Source organism: Dryas octopetala, chromosome 7, assembly GCF_963921425.1.
Source record: "Dryas octopetala chromosome 7, drDryOcto1.1, whole genome shotgun sequence".
In the NCBI taxonomy this organism is placed as follows: Eukaryota; Viridiplantae; Streptophyta; class Magnoliopsida; order Rosales; family Rosaceae; genus Dryas; species Dryas octopetala.
In genome coordinates this window covers 17,855,636-17,875,832 of record NC_141372.1, presented here as the reverse complement: position 1 = coordinate 17,875,832, position 20,197 = coordinate 17,855,636, and the positions used below count along the sequence as shown (strand labels likewise).

The window sequence follows — 20,197 nt, the reverse complement described above, 5'->3', positions numbered from 1 at the left end:
GCAAGAGGAAGCCATAGGAATTTACGGAACATTTTTCAGACCTCAGATCCATTATTGGTGAATTAATTAAGGTGTGGACGGTTATGCCCTTAACAAAAAAAAAGTTTGGGTTTCCAAAGGGGTTTAATTGAAAAGTAATTTTAAAAATTTCAATCTTGGTATGGTTGGAAAGTGCTCATACTCACGAACGTATAGGCGAAAACGGATCGCGATTCGAGGTTACGTAGACAAAATTATGGGCATTTGAAGTTGGAGGGCATTATGGTAATTTCGTGGATCAGCCATTTTAAAAACCAGCTGACCCTTTCTTCTCTCCCGCATAGCAGCAGCCCCTCCCCATTTTCCAGAAAATTCTTCCCGTTTTGACCACCACCCTCTCAACTTTGACTGGCCATAACTTCTTCGTCCAATGTCCGATTGATGCAATCTTGGTGGCTATGGCTTCGTATCGACTTCCTCTTTCTTTTGGTATATCACATGCACCCTAGCTCGCACTGTACTGAGCGAACCGAAGCTCGAAAGGTGACGCCCCTAATGACGGTTTTTCGCCGATTTCCGACGACTCCGGCCACCATTCATGGAGTTCTTGGCATGGATCTTCTTCTCTATTCATGGGCTTCCAGTTCCAGGTCACCATTCATGTTTTAATTCAGTATTTTGATAGTTGCCATTAAAGCCACCATAGGTGCCGCGAATCCGAGGTGTGTTCAGGCCATTTTCAGCCTCCTTTTGAGGTCGACCTAGGTATAAAAGTTGTTCCTCTCGTCGTTATCTACATGTTTGTATATTTGTTTCACTCATATGAGAAGTTTGGGAAACGACCTGTGACGCCCCGAAACTGGGAACACCACAGCGGCACACGTCTTAAAGATCCTGAGACTATAATACCCCTTACCCCGAGTATTATATTCCCAAGCTCTCTAAAACGAGTTAAGCCCTTTTTATTGAAGAACCCGGGTTGGATCAGAGTAGTAAAAATACAACGGAAGAAATTACTGAAAATGCCTCATATTATAAATAACAGTAAAGAGTACCAACCCGTGAGGGTTATATGTTTCAAATACACTAACCCTAATGCTACATAATAAAACAGTAGATAAACAGATATGTCAGGATAGTCCAACCCACGCCAGAGTGATTCAGTCTTCAACAAAGTGGTGCAACAAATTGGACTCATGGATAGCCATTGGGATATGCCACCTACGAGGATGAAAGAGAAACACCACCACAGATCCAAAGAAAGGATCTAAACCAGATAGCAAGACTGAAACTGACAAGCTGCAAGTGCCACACCCACGACCTCAATCTTGGTTTCCAACAACTGGATTATCTGCACTCACAAGAGTACAGTAGGGGGTAAGCGTCACATACGTTCATCGCTTCCCCTCGAGGGAAAATCCTGGTTAGGTTTGAAGCAATACTCGAAAATATAGGATTTCAAGGAAAACAGTTTAAAAGCAATGCACACCCAAAAACAGGGTATCAATATCAATAATATTGTAACCAAAGCCAGTAATGATAAAGATAATTATGCCAATAATCAGTGAGTAAAGCCTTTGCATGCTCATACATCTTTTTCAGTGAAAATCCTTCCTGTCACGTGACATAGTTCAGAAACATACCTGCGACCGATCACATACAGGCCAACCGCCAGTATCGGAAATTCAACCACCACCTCGATACTGTGGTGAGAGTATCCATTTACCTGGTAATACCACATTGGTTAGCCTCCCCAGAAGGACATTCGACTAACCAGTCCGTACTTACCCCTCCGGAGGTTTAGGGGATCGAAACCCAAGGTCACAACACGTGCCCGTTACTCTCAGGTCGTCCAAGGTATCACACAGAAAATCACACAAATATGCCATACAAAAATCATGCACATTCTCTGTGAAAGACATTTTCATATACATATAGTACGAAAATAGGCAGGAAATCCAATAACCGGGATATGGTACATTCCCCCTACCTGCTTTACCAAAGTGTGTCCCTTGCCTGATCCCTTTCCTGTGTCTGGGTCCCACTTGCACCTGTTGGGAAACTGGAGATCCGAATCCGACGACAGCTATTAGGAACGTACTAAACGTACTCTCGACCTTGTCTGTTAAGACCAGGTAAAATTTTAGAGGTTTGGCACTAGCGTAACTTGCTAGGCTTCTCTAAATTCTTGATCCGGCATGACCCTGCTCCCCGAGGCAGACAGTCATGTCAGACCGTGTGGTTTCTAAGTTTATTTTAATTTATTGTCGAGGAGGTTGATCAGATATGAACCTTACAACGTGACCAGGTCAGTGCATGGGGAAACTGAGGGAGCTCTGGCTCAGTACCCAACACTTGTATACTCATGGACTGACCTTAGTCATCACGTTATTTGGTTACCACTGATATGGCCTCAATATTTATTAAGTTTATTTAATAACAACAGTTAAACGGCGTTTCGTCTATAACCACTACTTAAACAACAGCAAATTAAATAAGCTGGGTTAAGGGTATACCTGTTGAAGACTTCCCACGAGCAGAGTCTCGGTACTACTAGACTTGCTAAATAATAAGATTAAAATAGCCTAATTAACAAGAGATTTATTTAACAAAATTTTAGCAGAAATTCGACAGGGATCAAGAAATTACCTATGGAGCTCAGAAATGATTTTTTTTTTAAACTTCACCAAAACATAGCCTTCACACTACTAGAATTGAAGAGCTCGTCGCCACGATCGCGTAGGCGAAATCGGATCGTCGATCGGAGCTCCAGAACTCAAGATAAACTCAAAACAAGATTGAAGAAGAGAGAGAAAGGAGGAGAGAGGAGAGAGGAGAGAGAAGCTCTCTCTTGGGAAGCGTGCGGCTGAATTTGTGAGGATCAGCTGGGGTTCACGCCGCTATTTATAGGGAGGGTGAGTGAGTCAACTCGGTTGACTCATCCGAGTTGACCGGGTTGACTCAAGTCAACCGTCATAACTTTGACCAATGAGAAATTGACACGTGGCGAAGGCTTTGACACTTGGCTGCACATGCAGCCATTAGATCTTGCTGCCATGCATCGTTGGACGCTCCAGATCGTGCCACGTGGCGTGATCTGGTGTTTTTCCTATTTTATTTTCTTTTTCCTATTTTTCTCAACTTCAAAAATTAATTAAAAATAACTCGGGACTCGGAAAAATACCCCGAAAAATACTACGGACTCGCATCGACTAGTACTAATTAACTATGAGGTCAAATTACCAATTTGCCCTTTAGAAAAATTTCAGAAATTTCAAGCTCCACAAACTAGGATAAAACGCTTTTTTTTTTTTTTTTTAAATGAAATTTTGGGAAATTCATAAAATAATTTTCCGGACTCGGAATAATACGAGACTTGCTCTGTTGGGTTCGTGAGTAAAAGTACCACCTTTTAAAGGTCTAACTTGGGTCAAAACTCTAGTCAAAGTTGGTCAAACAATTAAAGCTTAAGGTGAAAAATATGATTTTCCGCCCAACAATTTCTAGAAAAAAATTCTAGAAATTAAAGAAAAATTCTAAAATAAATTTGGAAAATTTTTGGGTCTCACATCCTCCCCTACTTAAAAAAAATCTCGTCCTCGAGATTACCTGAGTTCACTGAAGAGATGCGGGTATCTCTTCCTCATGTCGGATTCCAGTTCCCATGTCGCTTCCTCGACTCCATGGCGCTGCCACTGAACTTTTACAAGTGGTACCTTCCTATTCCTGAGTTGTTTCGTCTCGTAAGCTAAAATAGAAACAGGTCCTTCCACATAAGACACGTTTGGTTCGAGCGGTAAACCAATCCAAGGCATCACTTGAGGGATGTCAGACACACTCTTTTTCAACTGGGACACATGGAATACGTTATGTATGTATGCCAACTGAGGCGGCAACTCCAACCTGTAAGCAACTTTCCCGACACGTTCCAAAACTTTGAACGGTCCAATATACCTGGGTGCCAACTTGCCTCGCATACCAAACCGAAAGGTACCCTTCAAAGGACTAACTTTCAGAAACACCAAGTCCTCAACTTGAAATTCCAAAGGCTTCCTCCTTCGATCAGCGTACGATTTCTGCCTACTCTGGGTGGTTTCTAGTCGTTTCTTGACTATCTTGACCTTTTCGGTCGTTTCTTTAATCACTTCAGGACCCAGAACAACTCGGTCCTCAACATCGGCCCAATAGAGTGGCGAACGACACGGCCTTCCGTAAAGTGCTTCGTACGGTGCCATCTTGATACTGCTTTGATAACTATTGTTATACACGAACTCGGCGAGCGGTAAGTACTCACTCCACTTACCTCTGAAATCTAGAACACAAGCTCGCAACATATCTTCCAGTATCTGAATAACTCTTTCAGATTGCCCATCCGTCTGCGGATGATAGGCATAGGGTTTGGGCCCATGCATGTGCATGCATGGCCCATCTTGGTTCGGCATCCCTAGGGCCCATGGGCCCTCCACTTTTGACTTCCCATTTTGCCCCTCATTTCCTTTTGAATTCAAATTCATTTCTTCCCTCCATTCATTTCCATGGATGTCCACCACCTTCTGGAAGCTTCTGGAACCTTGACTTTGACCAACATTTCCTGGTGCAACTAGGATTCCTTGAAAATGAGAGATTCCTTATCCATTTCGACTTCTCGTAATGACCATATTGCCCCTGGGGTCTCCTAGTGTCATTAGGACTCCTTTCCCCAGTTGGGTCAGGTTTCCTAGTTCAACCAGGATTTCCTGTTCGAATCAGGATTTCACATTTCTGGCTCCGCAATGATGGTTCTGAACTTGATGTTTCCTAGTGTGACTAGGAATCCTCATTCCACTAGGATTTCTGCACTTTTCCAGGTTTGACCAGGATTTCACTCGTTTTCCTGGTTTGACCAGGAAATGTCCCAAAATGGCTCCATTTGCTTCTTTTTCTCATTTCTGCTTCATTTGACCTAAAAACACAAAAACAAGACAAGAAACACAAAATATCGAGTTCTAACACTCTAGGTTAAGGAATTAGTATCATAAAGTGATGCAAAATGCACACTCATCAGCCATGCATGCACATGCATGGGCCCAAACCCTAGCAGCCCAAAGGCCATGCGCAAGGAGGAAGATGGCAGCCCATGCATGCGCATGCATGCCATGCAAACCCTAGCAGCCAAGGAGCCATGCGCAAGCCCAAGTTGACAAGCCCAAGGTGGAAGCCCATGGAGTGAAACCCTAGCCCATCTTGTGCAAGCCACCTCAGCCCAACACATGTGAGCCCAAAGCACATCAAGGTCCAAGACCAGTAGCCCATGCGCAAGGGAGGGGGCCCTAGCTGACTTGCATGCGCCACTTAAGCCCAAGAGAACAAGCTGATGCCGCAAGCCCATTGCACCTAACCCTAGCTGATGCTGCAAGCAACAAGGACAAGGAACCCTAGCAGCCGCATGTTTCCTTCTTCTTGCCTCTCAAGGAATGCACCTCTATATATATCCCCTTCATTCAGAACCCTAGGGATCACTTCCTCACCTCCTACTCCAGCCGAAATTCCTTTTGTTCTCTAGTTTTATTTTTGCTGTTCTAGGTTAGTTTTAGTTTAATTCTTGTGAGGGCTAGCCGAAGGTAGAGAGAGAGAGAGGAGTGTCGTGGCTGCAAGGAAGGACACCCCTAAGCCGCAAGCCCTAGCTCACCATAGCCGTGAGCCAAATTGCTTGTGCAAGGTGCCTTCTCTTCCTTGTCTTGCCGCAACCCCTTCCCCTTGTTTCTTTTGATTTTCGTTCTAGTTTCTATTTTAATTGTTGGTTTATGCTACTGAAGTTAATTAGTTTATGATTCTGAATTTATTTAATGCATGGTTCTAATTTTATTTAGTTGTTTATGTTTATGCAATTTAATTTATGCAATTTAATTTAGTTGTTTAGTGGTCCCTTTAATTTTGCGTTTCTGATTTTCTTTAGCAAGCATGAATTGGGACTTTGTTTATTTGTTGTTGCTGATTTTTTTATTTATTTTATTTAATTATGTAGGTTAGTTATTCTATCTTGCATGTTAGTTGTAGGTTGATTAATGGATTTGCATGTTCTAACAAATCGTTTATCCGTCTCTTGGTCTGTTAGTTTGATGTTTGCATGTATTAAATTTCCACTATCTATTAGAACCCCCGTCACTAGTTGTTTGCATCCTTTGACTGGCCACCTTAGGGTAATTGCATCTAGTTTATCTGTTAGGTTTAGCTGTGAAATAGTCAAAGACACTAAACCACAAGTAACAAGGGAATAAGGGATTATTCTTGGTAGTGGGGTTGGGCGACCTCTATAAGGAAATAGTCAAAGCTTATATGTTGTGCATGTTTGACGTTCTCATAAAACTTAATGACTCCTGCATGGGTAACAGCTGCCTTAGCTTGAACTAGGGAACATGTAGGTTAACTGGCTAAGGAAGGCCCAAGAAGCTCTTAGTTTATGCATTAGGAGAACAATGGCGAGAAAGTAACTAGCCAAACCTTTTTAGCTGTCAAACTTTAATATGTTGTGTTCAAATTAACTGTCATTAGCCTTGGATGGTTATTGCATGCTTATCTGATTTGAAACTGAAAACTTAACATTGCAAGATAGAATAAAGTGTGTGTGCGTGTGGTGATGTGTGCGTGTGTTCCATCTTTTCAAAACCCCCCATTTAGTTATTCTAGTGATTAATTGCATTGATTTGTTGTTTATTAACCATTCCCTGTGGGATCGACCTTGTGCTTGTACGCTTTGCTACTGATGCGATTCGTGCACTTGCGAGTAAACTTAGAATGAGATAATTGCTTATTTTGTTCTAAGAAAACAATCAACAAGTTTTTGGCGCCGTTGCCGGGGAATGGTGTCTAATATCAATGAATTGGTGTAATTAGTCATTAGAATTAGGTTATATTAGCTAGATTTCAGTTTTTGTTAATTTTTAGTTTTTAATAAATGCCATGCCTTTATATGCATTCTTTCTACTGATTGTGTGTTTTCTCTTGATTAGGTGTGTTTTATGAACCCTGAACTTGTTGCAAGGTTGGAGAGGCTCAAGAACGAAGCTTTAGGTACATCACAAGTCAGCCCGCAACCTAGTGCATCAGATTCAAGTAGTGAAGAGACTGAGAGTGTCGACATGGCTGAAGCAAATGAGATGATGCCGCAGCCCCTGAGCCATTTTTCAGCACCTTCGCTGCCCACTCAACCATCGTGCATTCGGTATGCAACAATAGCCACTGATTTCGAAATCAAGAGTGGTCAGATTCACTTGTTGCCGAGCTACCATGGACTGAATGGGGAGGATCCGATCCACTTTTTGAAGGAGTTTTCCGGGGTTTGTGAAGCCGCACAATTGAGGGGCCTGAATGCCGATCAGTACCGTTTGAGGATGTTCTCTTTTGCGCTTAAGGACAAGGCAAAGAGGTGGTTGTATTCGCTGCCCAGTGGTTCCATTTCGACATGGGATGATCTTTCAAGCAAGTTCCTGAACAAGTTCTATTCCATTTCCAAGACAAATTCGATTCGGAAGGAGATCCTTGGATTTGTGCAGAAAGCGGACGAGCCATTCCATGAGACTTGGGACAGATTCAATGAGTTACTTACTAGCTGCCCACACCATAACCTATCTCCTTGGTATGTGATTTGTTGTTTTTATCAGGGATTATTGGAGAGAGACCAAGCCAAGGTGGATTCGGCATGTGGTGGTGCATTCATGTCAAAAACGGAGGATGAGGCTACAGATTTGTTTGAGTCGCTTTCTTTGAGTTCTCAACAATGGGATTCCAATCGTGCAAGAAGAGGACCAAAGAGAGGGTTGTATGAGGTAGCTGATGTGCCGAACACCATGGAGGGACAGATTTTGGAAATCAAGACTATGGTGCAGAAGTTATCTTTGGCTCAAGAGAAGATGATGGGTATGCAAGAACAAGGAGGTGATGTGGAACACGTGAATCAGGTTGGGAGTTATCCTAGGGTGCCATATGATCCATTTTCTAACACTTATAACCCTGGATGGAAGAACAACCCTAATTTCAGGTGGAGCAGTACCAATGGACAACAAGCTAGTGGGAGCACCAACAAGCCATATATGCACCCTAATGCCGAGAGGTCTAGTTTGGAGGACAAGATTGCTCAGATTGCTCAAAGCACCACTTCCCTTGCTCAGAGTACCAATGCCTTCATGAACCGTACCGAGCAGCAGATGCAAGCCAATTCGAAGGCTATTGCACACTTGGAGAGTCAAATGGGTCAGATTGCCACTACTTTGGGTCAGAGAGAGAAGGGGAAATTGCCAAGCCAGCCCATTGTCAACTCGAAGAACGAGGAGCATGTAAATGCTATTTTGAGGACTACTCCAAGAAAAAGAGTTAGAGTGTTCAAGACTAAGGAGGTGATTGAGATCATGGATAGTGAGGAAGAGGAGGATCCGGAAATGATTGAGGAGAAAGCTGATACACGTGTGATTCCCCTCATTCCAGACATCGACATCACCAAATTTCCAGCAACCATGAGGGAGTTGAAGTCTATTGAGAAGAAGGTTGACACTACAACAAAATGTACTTATTATAGCATTTCACTATAGCACTTTTTTCAAACTGCTATTAAAAATAACACAAGGATAGCATATCCCATTAAAAATGCTATTAACATCATTTTATGCTGATGAGGTCTTGAGCGCGCCACACCTAAACCCAAAAATAAATTAACGCGCGCTTCTTTCCCCCCTGTTTCACAAAAAACTAAAACTAAAACAAAAAAGCTTTCCTCTTACTTTCTCAAGCTCACTCTCGCAAAAAATCTTTCCCCAAATACACAGAACGCTCTCTCACTCTATCTCACTGTCTCAATCTCGCTCTAATCTTCCTCTCGCTTACTCTCTGTCCACCGATCGGTTATCTGCTCGCACTCTCTGTCACATCCATGGGTAAGCCTGATTATCTACCTTTTTGATTTTGGGTTTTGGGGAAAGTTGTGTGCAATTGACTCAATGTACTTCTATTCTCCTGATTATCTACTTCTTTGATTTTAAGGTTAGTGGGTTTTGGAAAAATTATGTGCAGTAGACTCAATTTTTTTCTCAAAATTTTCATGTTCCTTTCTGTGCATCTATATTTTGTTTTATTTCTCTAAATCTGTTTGTGCACTTATATTCATTCTTTGGTCTATAAATTTATCTATTTGTTTTTGGTTCTGAAAATTTATTTGTGTACATATATAGGTGGGGTTTTCGGTTAATGGTGTGCTTTTGCTGGCATTATTGTGGGTATTGAAGGCATTTCTTCAGGTAAATGTATATATGTATTTTGCACTTATGTAGTTATGTCTGTCATTTCTTCATTTAGGGTTTTGCATTATATTTTAATTGAGGTATTCTATTTCTCATGAATTCAGAGGATTATAAAGCTTAAAATACTGAATACGTAAGGAAAAAATAATAATTCATAGTGCTGTATTCTATTAAGGGTGATATTACTTCTCTATTGCTTTGTTTCCCCTCCATGGAATGAGAAAATTTTGATTTGAAATTTCAGAGGGTGGGTTGGGTTGTTTGACAAAGTTGAGTCTTGGGTCCTTAATAGAAAGAGTCATTTCTTAATTGATAGCCACAGGGTACTCTCTGCACCCCAACCAAAGTATGATATTGTTATTGGTACCTTCCAATTTGTCAAATATTACTTAGACAATAGGCGTGTAAGGAATGCACCAAGTAGTCTATTACTTTTTTGGTTTGGACAGGAGTGGAACTGTAAATACTCAAGACAAGTCTGGATTTTGCATCTTTTTTTTTTTTCATTTATTCTTTTCAAGAATTCTTACTCTTGTAGTTACGTTTATGGTGTATATATATGTAGCTTTTTTTCTACCTTTCACCAAAGAATCATTTCTATTTTTGCTTTTGGTGGGGCAAAATGATCAAATGTCAATGGATGATGAACTAGGATAATAAAGGATAAAAGCAATGAAGTTCAAACGTGGGTAGAATGTAACTTGTAAGGTTAGTCTTTGGTTTCTTTGAGACTTAGAGTTGCCGATTTGACATCCTTAGATCTGCCACCTCAAAAATTGAGACTTGTTTTTCTTGATGCACTAAAGTTTTGAGGTACATATAATTTTCGAATAGTTTGTCTTTTTTTATAATTGGGATTTGATGTTCATTGTGGTTTCAGGAATCCCCTTCCTCAACCTCAACTATGAACTATGTGATTCGAATATTGAAAGACTATGCACCAGAAACATTCTATCTTTAAATTGAGTTTGCATTTGTGTACATAATTTTCCCCTTCTGTATATTACTAACCAGGATCCAAGTTTAGATTCTCTCATTGACTAGACAATCCATAGTCTCTAATCTTAGTTGTCTAAGTCATATATATATTAGAATCAGAGTGGTTGGTTATAATCTAAAACTAATGAGCATTTCTGCTTAGAAGTCAGAATTTCAGTGAGTTTGTCAACCAAGTGTTAATTTATGAAGTCAAAATGTTAAGGTCAGCAATCAATATTTCTCATGAATTCAGAGGATTATAAAGCTTAAAATACTGAGTACGTAAGAAAAAAATTAAATAATTCATAGTGCTGCATTCTATTAAGGGTGATCATTACTTCTCTATTACTTTGTTTTCCCTCCATGGAATGAGAAAATTTTGATTTGAAATTTCAGAGCGTGGGTTGGGTTAATTATTTGACAAAGTTGAGTCTTGGGTCCCTAATAGAAAGAGTCATTTCTTAATTGATAGCCAGAGGGCACTCTCTGCACCCCAACCAAAGTATGATATTGGAATTGGTACCTTCCAATTTGTCAAATATTACAAATAGAAGAAAAAGCCTTTGGTCTGTATATTATATAGCATTATGGTATTTTGTAAGTCTTATGACATCAATTTCTTTCAAGTCTTATGGTATTTTTTCTCCTTAACCCTTCTTATCTCCTAGATTCTTTGAGCTATATATTGTTTATCATATATAGGAGATGATAGTCATAATATAAAGTAGCTATAATATACCATGTTTTTCAATTTGGGAACTGGAATGTGATGTATAGAATAACTAGTAGCCATGTCTCAATCAAACACAACAGTGTGTTTTTGGTTTAAGTTTTTTTTTTTTTTGGTCATGAATTACAGCAAATTATTTTTTAATTATATCCTTCTTGTTTGATTTGAGAACCCATAGGTTAAACATAACAGTTAATTAGCATTGTCTTAAAAGATAGTATTTCAATTTAGACGTATAGGCAACTCAATTGGGTAAATCTCTTTTTGGTCATTCTTTGTATTATTAAAAAGCTTCCATAAAAATTTTAGTGATTTATATGACTTTTTGTTTAGAAACATGCTGTGTTATATTTTGGTATTTGTTAGTCTTAATTAAGTTTTTCTTTATTTATACTCATTGGGGCTGAATTGTATTATCTATATTTAGCTTTGTGCTATATATATATCTAATTTGGGGGAAGGTCAATATATGTTTTTATGAAAAAAATTGGGGGGAGGATGACTTCTTTGCAACTTATGCTACTTGAACCATTTAATTGATATTTAAACTCCAATAACCAATCACAAGTTTTCTTGCTTATTATTGTTTTTTATTCAATTGATATGCAAGAGAGAGAGGTGTATACTATTTTGTAAGTCTTAGAACATCTTTATCTTTCTCTTTGGCATTGTGGACAGAAGCTAGCTAGGATATGGATCTATATCTTTTTCTTTCACTTTCTATTTTTCTCTCTGACCTAAAAAATGTTGTCTTTCACTCTCTGCACCCATCAACCATTCCCTTTTCTCTTTCTTTTTATTTATTTTTCATGTCAATGTAGGATTGTTTTATAGTTTATAATGTTATTGATATATAGTTATGAAGTAACAATGTTATTTTGCTGTAACAAAAGCAGAGATTCGAGGGTAGATTGGTGTGAAGATCAATTAAACCATTGCATTTACAGAGGTTTTGGTGCTGTTGAGTGCAAAGAGGTATTTTTAAATGCTTAATTTAAATGGAGTCATTACATTAAATGAAATCATTGCATTTGACTGTATTTTATTAGACATATAGACAACTAAATTGAGAAAATCTCTTGTTTGGTACTAGTCTTTCTTTACTAATTTTCATTTATATATCTATTTTTTGCTCTATCACTTTGATATGCATGATTTGTTATTTTAAGTTTTGTGCAATTGAGTAATTGATATGGGATCGGTTCTCTAAGAGTTTAGGACTTGTTATTGTAGATCTTATATGACTTTAGGATGATGGATAAAGATTGGGTGCATCTTAACAGGTAACAATAACCTTACAACCTAATTGAACAGTTAAAAATTAAACACTCTTGGTAGACTTCTTAGTACATTCATTTTTTTTTTAAATGTTAGAGCTACTGATCAGTACTTGCAAGGAGCATGGAATTTTGTAAAGATGGCAGAAAAGAATTCAGGGAACGCAGAAAAGATTCTATGCCCTTGCAAAAATTGCCGGAACTTAAGTCATCATTTTTCTTATACTATTTTTGAGCATTTGGTGATAAAGGGAATGGATCTCACATACACAAATTGGTTTCATCATGGGGAAAAGCCAATTACAAATGAGGGAGTTGAAGAAATGGACATGAATGAGGCATATGAATTATATAGAGCAGCCTACTTGCATGATGAAGACTATATAGAGCCTGTTGAAGAAAGAAGGGATGATGATTTCATTGAACAATTAGAAGATGCAGAAACCCCTCTATACCCTAGTTGTACAAATTACACAAAGTTATCGGCCATTGTAACTTTATACAGACACAAATCTGTAAGTGGATGGACCGATAAGAGTTTCACTGGCCTTCTAGAGATTATGCATGACATGTTACCAATGTCGAATGTGCTTCTCAAGTCCTTGTACTCAGTAAAAAAATTTCTAAATGCATTCGATCTAGGGTATGAAAAGATTCACGCTTGCAAGAACGATTGTTGTCTCTTTAGAAAACAGTATGAGAACATGGAGAATTGCCCAAAATGTGATTCTTCAAGATGGAAGGTTGACAAGCGTACAAAGAAGATTAAAAAGGGTGTGCCAGCTAAAGTTTTGAGATATTTTTCTATCATTCCTAGATTTAGAAGGATGTTTAGGTCTCAAAGAATGGCAGAAGATTTAAGGTGGCATTTCAATCATAAAAGCAATGATGGGAAGATGCGTCACCCGGTGGATTCTGTATCTTGGGACTTGGTTAATGATAAATGGCCATCATTTTCAGCTGATCCACGCAACCTTAGGCTTGGTCTTTCTACAGATGGCTTCAATCCATTTTCCAATTTCGGCAAACCATATAGTTGTTGGCCAGTAATGCTCGTTACATACAACTTGCCACCTGGATTATGCATGAAAAAAGAGAACATTATGTTAACATTATTGATTCCTGGTTCAAAGCAACCTGGAAATGACATTGATGTATATTTGCAGCCACTTATAGAAGATTTGCAACATTTGTGGGATATTGGAGTGAATGTTTATGATGCATTCAGTAAAACGATCTTCAATTTAAGAGCAATTTTGATGTGGACAGTAAATGATTTTCCAGCATATGGAAATCTTGCTGGATGTACGACAAAGGGTAGTACAGCATGTCCTATATGTGGTAAAAATACTCATTACCAGTGGCTAAAGTATAGTAGGAAGGGTGTATACATGGGTCATAGGAGATTTCTACCTCCATCACACCCGTTTAGGAAAAATAAGTCATGGTTCAATGGCAAGGAAGAAAATGGAAGAAATCCTAGAATCATGACAGGTAGAAATATTTCTCTTGCTCTTAAAGATTTTGTGAATGTTTGGGGAAAAGCTGATAAGAGAAAACGAAAAAGAGAAGACCAAAATGGGGAAGAGATGTGGAAGAAGAGGTCAATCTTTTTTGATTTACCATACTGGGAGGTGAGTATTTTATATCCTTTAACTCTAAACTTTATTTTATTAAGAATTTAATAGTATATAAAAACTCTAAACTCATAATTTTAATGCTCCTAACAGGAATTGCCATTACGCCATAATTTGGATGTAATGCATGTAGAGAAAAACTTTTGTGAAAGCATAATAGGCACACTTTTGGATATTAATGGGAAATCAAAAGATGGACTCAATGCTCGTAAGGATTTAGAAGATATGGGAATTAGGAAGGACCTATATGCAGAAGATCGAGGAACAAGGACATACCTTCCTCCAGCTCCACATACATTATCAAAGGCTGAGAAAAAGACATTTTGCAAAAGGTTATTTGACTTGAAGGTACCTGATGGTTATAGCTCTAACATTGGGAACTGTATATCAGTAGAGGAATGCAAGATTATGGGCCTCAAGTCTCATGATTATCATGTTCTTATGCAACAACTGTTGGCTGTAGCAGTAAAAGGATTGCTGCCAAAAGGGCCAAGAAATGCAATAATGAAAATGAGTGCATTCTTCAACAAAATCTGTCAGCGTGTTATTGATAGGGAAAAAATGATATCAGTTGAGAGTGAGGTGGTTGAAACCTTATGCTTGCTTGAAAGGTTTTTTCCTCCTTCATTTTTTGATATCATGATTCACCTGCCCATTCATTTAGGAAGAGAAGTACGATTGTGTGGACCAGTCCACTACCGTTGGATGTATCCATTTGAGAGGTTAGGAACACATATATCAATTTTTTGTACTTAATCATTCATTTTAGAAGTTGTACATGTTTTAATACAATGGTTTTATGCTTCCAGACATATGAAAATATTCAAAGGATATGTAAAGAACCGTGCACGACCTGAGGGGTGCATTGCAGAATGCTATCTTGCAGATGAATGCATGGCATTTTGTAGTGAGTTTCTACAGCACTCAATTGAAGTTGATGTTCAAGAAGTACGAAATTCTGATTTTGGGAATGAGGTAATTCTTGAAGGTCGTCCAATTTCTGGGAAAAGACAGATTACATTAAGTGATGAATTGTTAGAAATTGCTCACCGCTGTGTGCTATTCAATACATCAGATGTGGAACCATTCTTAGAGTAAGTAAATCACTCATAAAATTGTAGAATTTCGAACTAGAGATACAAGTTAACTCACTTATTTTTGCATTATACTATAGGATGCATAAAGAGGAGTTAAAGCAATCTAACAAAAGTCTTCAAAAAAATTCCAGCTTACTTTGGAAGAGACACACTGAAAAATTTGCATCATGGTTAAAGAAAAAGGTGACACGCTATCTAAAAGATCAAATGTTCTCAGCTACAACATATAAAATGAATTATATCTTTGACTCAGTTTGATTTTTTTGTATTTTTTGACAGATTCCTATTGATTCAAGTAATCATTCAGAGTTATTAAAATTGCTTGCATATGGGCCAAGAAATGGGGCATTGTCCTTCACTGGATATATGATCAATGGGCAGCGGTTTCATACAATAGATGTTGAGTTGTCAACTCAAAATAGTGGTGTTTCCATTGAAGCAATTAGCATGTGTAGGGCAAGCGCAAAAGATGCTGCACAAGTATCTGATATGGTTACCTATTATGGGATACTAACTGATATAATTTTATTAGATTACCACTCATGTTATGTTCCGATCTTTAAGTGTCATTGGGCAAATGTTGGTAATGGTGTTAGGGTTGAAGATGGATTTACCCTTGTTAACCTACACCAAGGTCAAAGTCAATTTGTGAGAGATCCATTTATCCTTTCATCTCAAGCGAAGCAAGTTTTTTATTCAAGAGAACATGATTCCTCTAATTGGTATATCCTATTAAAGGCACCACCGAGAGGTTTCTATGAGTTGGAAAAGTATGATGAGAATGTAGATGTAGTTCCCACTCCAAATGAAATTGAGATGAATATTGATGAATGTAGTGAGCAAGTTAGTTATGTGAGGGGGGATTGTGATGGTATCTTTGTGTAATATATGTACTTAGATTATCAATGAAACATGATGTTTCTTTCATTTCATATTTCTTCTATATATATGTGATGTTTCTTTCATTTCATATTTCTTTTCTAGCTTTTAATGTTCAGAACAGTAAGTAAACTTGTTGCATTGGTCTTTTGTTTTAGATTTTTTATTCTATATATTGATTCATTTTTGTTCTAAAATAAAAAGCATACTTCTAATTATTTTGAATTATTGTGCTTTATCCCATCTACAGGTTAGTAAACATGGTTAAGCGTACTACAAGATCAACGTCCAAGAAAAAGGCAATAGAAAATGTCACTTCTCAACCTAACCTCCAACCAATGGACACACAGCCAACCCCAAAAGAATCTCAAGATAGGCCTCAAATCTCAGAACAAGGACCACTTGATTCACCTACAAATCGTACTGGTGGGTCACTGCACAGAGATGGCACACCAGAGCCTGTTATCCAACTCAACCAAACACCTACATCCCCACAAGCACCCCAGCATGAACCTGCATCATCACAAGCACCCGAAGCTGCATCATCACAAGTACCCCAAGCTGCATCATCACAAGCACCCCAAGCTGCATCCTCACAAAAGAGTAGAGGAAAAACCAAAATGAAGGACATTGCTTTGGATGCTGATAGTCGGGTTGAAGTTGAATGGACTGATGGGGGTGAAGCAATTGGAGATGGATCAGTCAGTTTGTCTTCATATTTAGGACCACTTGTGCGAGAAAATGTACCTGTAACACTTGATGATTGGAGGAAAAATGATTCCGATAAAAAAGAAATTTTGTGGAAATCTATTAAGGTAAGTGAAAATAGTTTAATGGTACTTTTTCTAACATTTTATCTGATCATATAAATTTTACATGTACACTGTTATGTACATATTTTACCTAGTTGTGCAAATTTTTACTAATTCTACAATGTATAACTTGTAGGCAAGGTACAAAGTTGATGAGGGATGGCAAAAAGACTATATATTTAAGGAGATGGGCTGTCTTTGGAGAGCTTCAAAATCAAGATTAGTTCACCAAATACTCAGAGCACCAAATGAAGAAGAAAGGCTTAAACTCCGGCCTGATAACATTAAAGATATTAATGTATGGAAGAGTTTTGTAAAGTCAAAAACAAGTCCAACATTTAAGGTAAACACATTGATTAACTAACTGTTGTACTTTTATGGTGAAAGTTACATAAGTTATTTACATATTTTTTTCAAATGAATTGTCCCAGGCTAGAAGTGAGAAGTACAGAAAAATGAGGCGCAAACAAATTCCACACACATGCAGTCGAAAGGGATTTGCTCGATTGACTGTTGACATGGTGATATATAACCTGTTGAATTTAATATATTTTTAGCTAGGTTTTTGTTTATTAAATAGTTCAAGTAGTGGTATTTCTGTTTGATATATATTATTATTTTTCTTTCAGAAAAAGACTAGTGCAAACCCATCCTCCATTTCTAGAGTTCAAGTTTGGATTAAATCACGCACCAAAAAAGATGGTAAACCAGTGAACACATCAGTTGGTGAAACTATTGTAAGAAAGATTATCTATATACTTTACATTACCTGGCACCCCTTTATGATATATCTGCCTAATTTTGTATGGTACTTTGTTTTTATTTTACTTATCTATTTTTTTTTATCACCTTCTTTAGGAAGAGTTGAAAAAATTAGAAAGTGTTTCACCATCGTGCTCAACAACTAATGTGAAAGAAGATGCTCTAACCAAAGTCCTTGGTCCAGATGTTAATGGAAGGATAAGAGCAATGGGAAAAGGAATGACCCTTACTAAATTATCTTTCTTACAATCGAGGGACAAACATGTGGCCCAGCTTCAAGAAGGGCAAATTGAACTTAAAGATAGGATAAAGTATTTGGAGGACTTAGTCCGTGGTTTAATGAACATTCAGGCAAGTAACAAACTGTTAAATATATCTTCTTTTGATTTAGATACAATTGTAACCTATTTACTGATTGAATCCAAACTTTATGCATTATTAGGGTCAACCAAATGGGGGTCAACAAAATGGGGAACATGAAAATGCTTCTTCGCCAATGGTAAAGTTGTTACTTGTATTGCATGATTAAAAAAAAAAAAGCTATGTACAGGAGCAAATATCAATTTAAAACTATACCTAATATTTTTTCTTCTTATGTTTGCCTTGTTATTATATAGAGTGTTAATACTCACACACAAACCAAGTGCAAGTTGGTAGATTGGACTGGATCAGGGGATATAGTTGCTGAAGGACGTTGGTCTTCAAGTGATCCAAAAGAACTTGTTCATCACATTCCTCTTGGGCCTAATGCCATGAAGGTTTGGATTGACATAGCAAAGCAACCTGAAGCATTTTTATGGAGGCCTACATCTTGTATGACTTGTATTGAAGAAGCTATTGGTAATACAGTTGCATGGCCAGCTGACAAAGTTGTTATGCCCATGAGTCAACAAGCTGAGGCAAATGACAATTTATCTTCTCCGTCGGTAAAATACTAACTTTTGTGAATTATCATACATATACATGTTGAAATATCAATCTAAAGATAACTAATATTTTCTTTTGTTTCTTATTGTTAGAGTGTGAATAATAATTCAAATAGCAAGTGCAAGTTGTTAGATTGGACTGGATCTGGTGAGATAGTGGCTGAAGGACGTTGGTCTTCAAGTGATCCAAAACAGCTTGTTCATCATATTCCTCTAGGACCGAATGCCATGAGAATTTGGGTAGATATAGCAAGGAAACCTGAAGCATATTTATGGAGGCCTTCATCTGACATGACTTGTATTGAAGAAGCTCTTGGCAGTACAATAGCATGGCCTGCAGACAAAGTTGTTATGCCACAATAGAGATTTAGGTAAGCATTTATCAACTCTAAGATATTTAAAATTGAGTTTCATGGTGATTTTTTTTATTGTTTTTGGTTGTGAAATCTGTCTTGGAACTCTAAAAAGATGATTGTGTGTGAACTTGTATGCTTGGCAGGTTACAATCATTCTAAAACCCAAGTTTTAGTTGAAAACCCCAAACTGTCTTGTAAAACCAGTTTTGCCCTTATTGTGATCTTTTGAAAACTGGTACCATTTGACAAAGTCAATAAGCCCTATAGATAAACAATCACAAAAGAATTTTTATGTTACTATACCCCATTATTGTTGTGAGCATCATGTAACAGCCTGCATATTGTGTGGCATTGGTTCTTGCGTAACTGAGTGTACCTCAACATCAGCCTTTTGGTGTCTCTTGAGTGTTTCAATAACAAGCCTAGATGCTTCTTCAGCTTTTTGTGGTGGTGGTTTTGCTTCTCTCCATTTCTCAACTAGTTTTCTGTACCTTTATATATTTGAAAATTCAAAGAAACCAAATTTAGCTAACTGCATGCATGGAGAGAATTTTCTCAAGACCATTTCTTATCTTTTTTTTTTTGTTTCAAATGTAGATTAATGAGATAGATTGCATGCTGATCACCAGTTAGCTTGAGCCTTCTTGGACAAGACAACGAGCTGAGTGAGTCCTTCTGGGACCTTTAATCATAATCACAAAAAAGAAAAAAAAGAAAAGAAAAAAAAGTCAACTTTCGATAAAATGGGATGAACATTTAACAAACCCAGAAAAGCTGAAAGTTCTGAAACCATTGACCTTACCTATTTGTTTATGTTTTGCTGAGACATAGAAAACGAATGAGAATTGAGAAATATTTTTACATTATAGGCCACAAACAGTGCTGAAGAGTTTTAAAAAAGTACCTTTATGTACATAGATTTATTCTGAGTTTGCTGAAATCATCTCATCCTGCAGTACATTTATGTACGATAAGGTTTTTTTATCATTGGGCTAGATTTATCAACTGTCTAACTTTTATGGCTATATAATGTCAATTTCTCCTCCATAACAAGTTTATGTAAATATTAAATTATGTTCATCTGTCTAGGTAGATGCTTGCAGGCTATTTCTTTCTTTTTTTACTTATTGTCTCTAGGTTATAGGCTTATAGTGTTCCAATTATGATTCTGATTGTATTGACAGGAATATGTTGGGTTGTACTTGTTGTGGAGTTGTATCTTGCTGGTGCTGCAACAAATTCTCAAGATGGGATTACATATCTTTTTGGAAGATGCCTTACATGAGCTCAAGGAGATGGTTGAATAGAATATGCGTTGATTTGTTAGTATTCTCACTAACCCAAAATGTTGAACTGTTTTCCTCTCTTTGTCTATAGCTAAGTGGTGTTTTGCAGTTGGGAGACTTGGATATTGTTGGTTTTCTTTTATGAAGTTTGGTATTTGTAGCCTTAAGATTAGTATTTAGTATTTTGTAAGGTACTAATTGTGATACTT

At 37.7% G+C, this 20,197-nt stretch overlaps 2 protein-coding genes across 2 annotated transcripts; both read left to right on the top strand.

The window, feature by feature from the left end:
• The first annotated feature begins 11,912 nt into the window (after window positions 1–11,912).
• On the top strand, window positions 11,913–15,852 carry LOC147280173 (uncharacterized). The gene is made up of 6 exons (XM_086252298.1): window positions 11,913–12,239; window positions 12,331–13,867; window positions 13,964–14,592; window positions 14,680–14,964; window positions 15,045–15,150; window positions 15,247–15,852. The coding sequence occupies exons 1-6, from the start codon at window positions 12,208–12,210 to the stop codon at window positions 15,850–15,852; spliced, it is 3,195 nt and encodes a 1,064-aa protein (XP_086108424.1). The 5' UTR covers window positions 11,913–12,207.
• Window positions 15,853–16,106: 254 nt separating this feature from the next.
• Window positions 16,107–18,709, top strand: LOC147280172 (uncharacterized). The gene is made up of 8 exons (XM_086252146.1): window positions 16,107–16,661; window positions 16,795–17,001; window positions 17,090–17,179; window positions 17,288–17,395; window positions 17,517–17,764; window positions 17,871–17,919; window positions 18,038–18,346; window positions 18,440–18,709. Exons 1-8 carry the CDS (start codon window positions 16,107–16,109, stop codon window positions 18,707–18,709), a joined length of 1,836 nt encoding a protein of 611 aa, XP_086108272.1.
• Window positions 18,710–20,197: the final 1,488 nt, after the last annotated feature.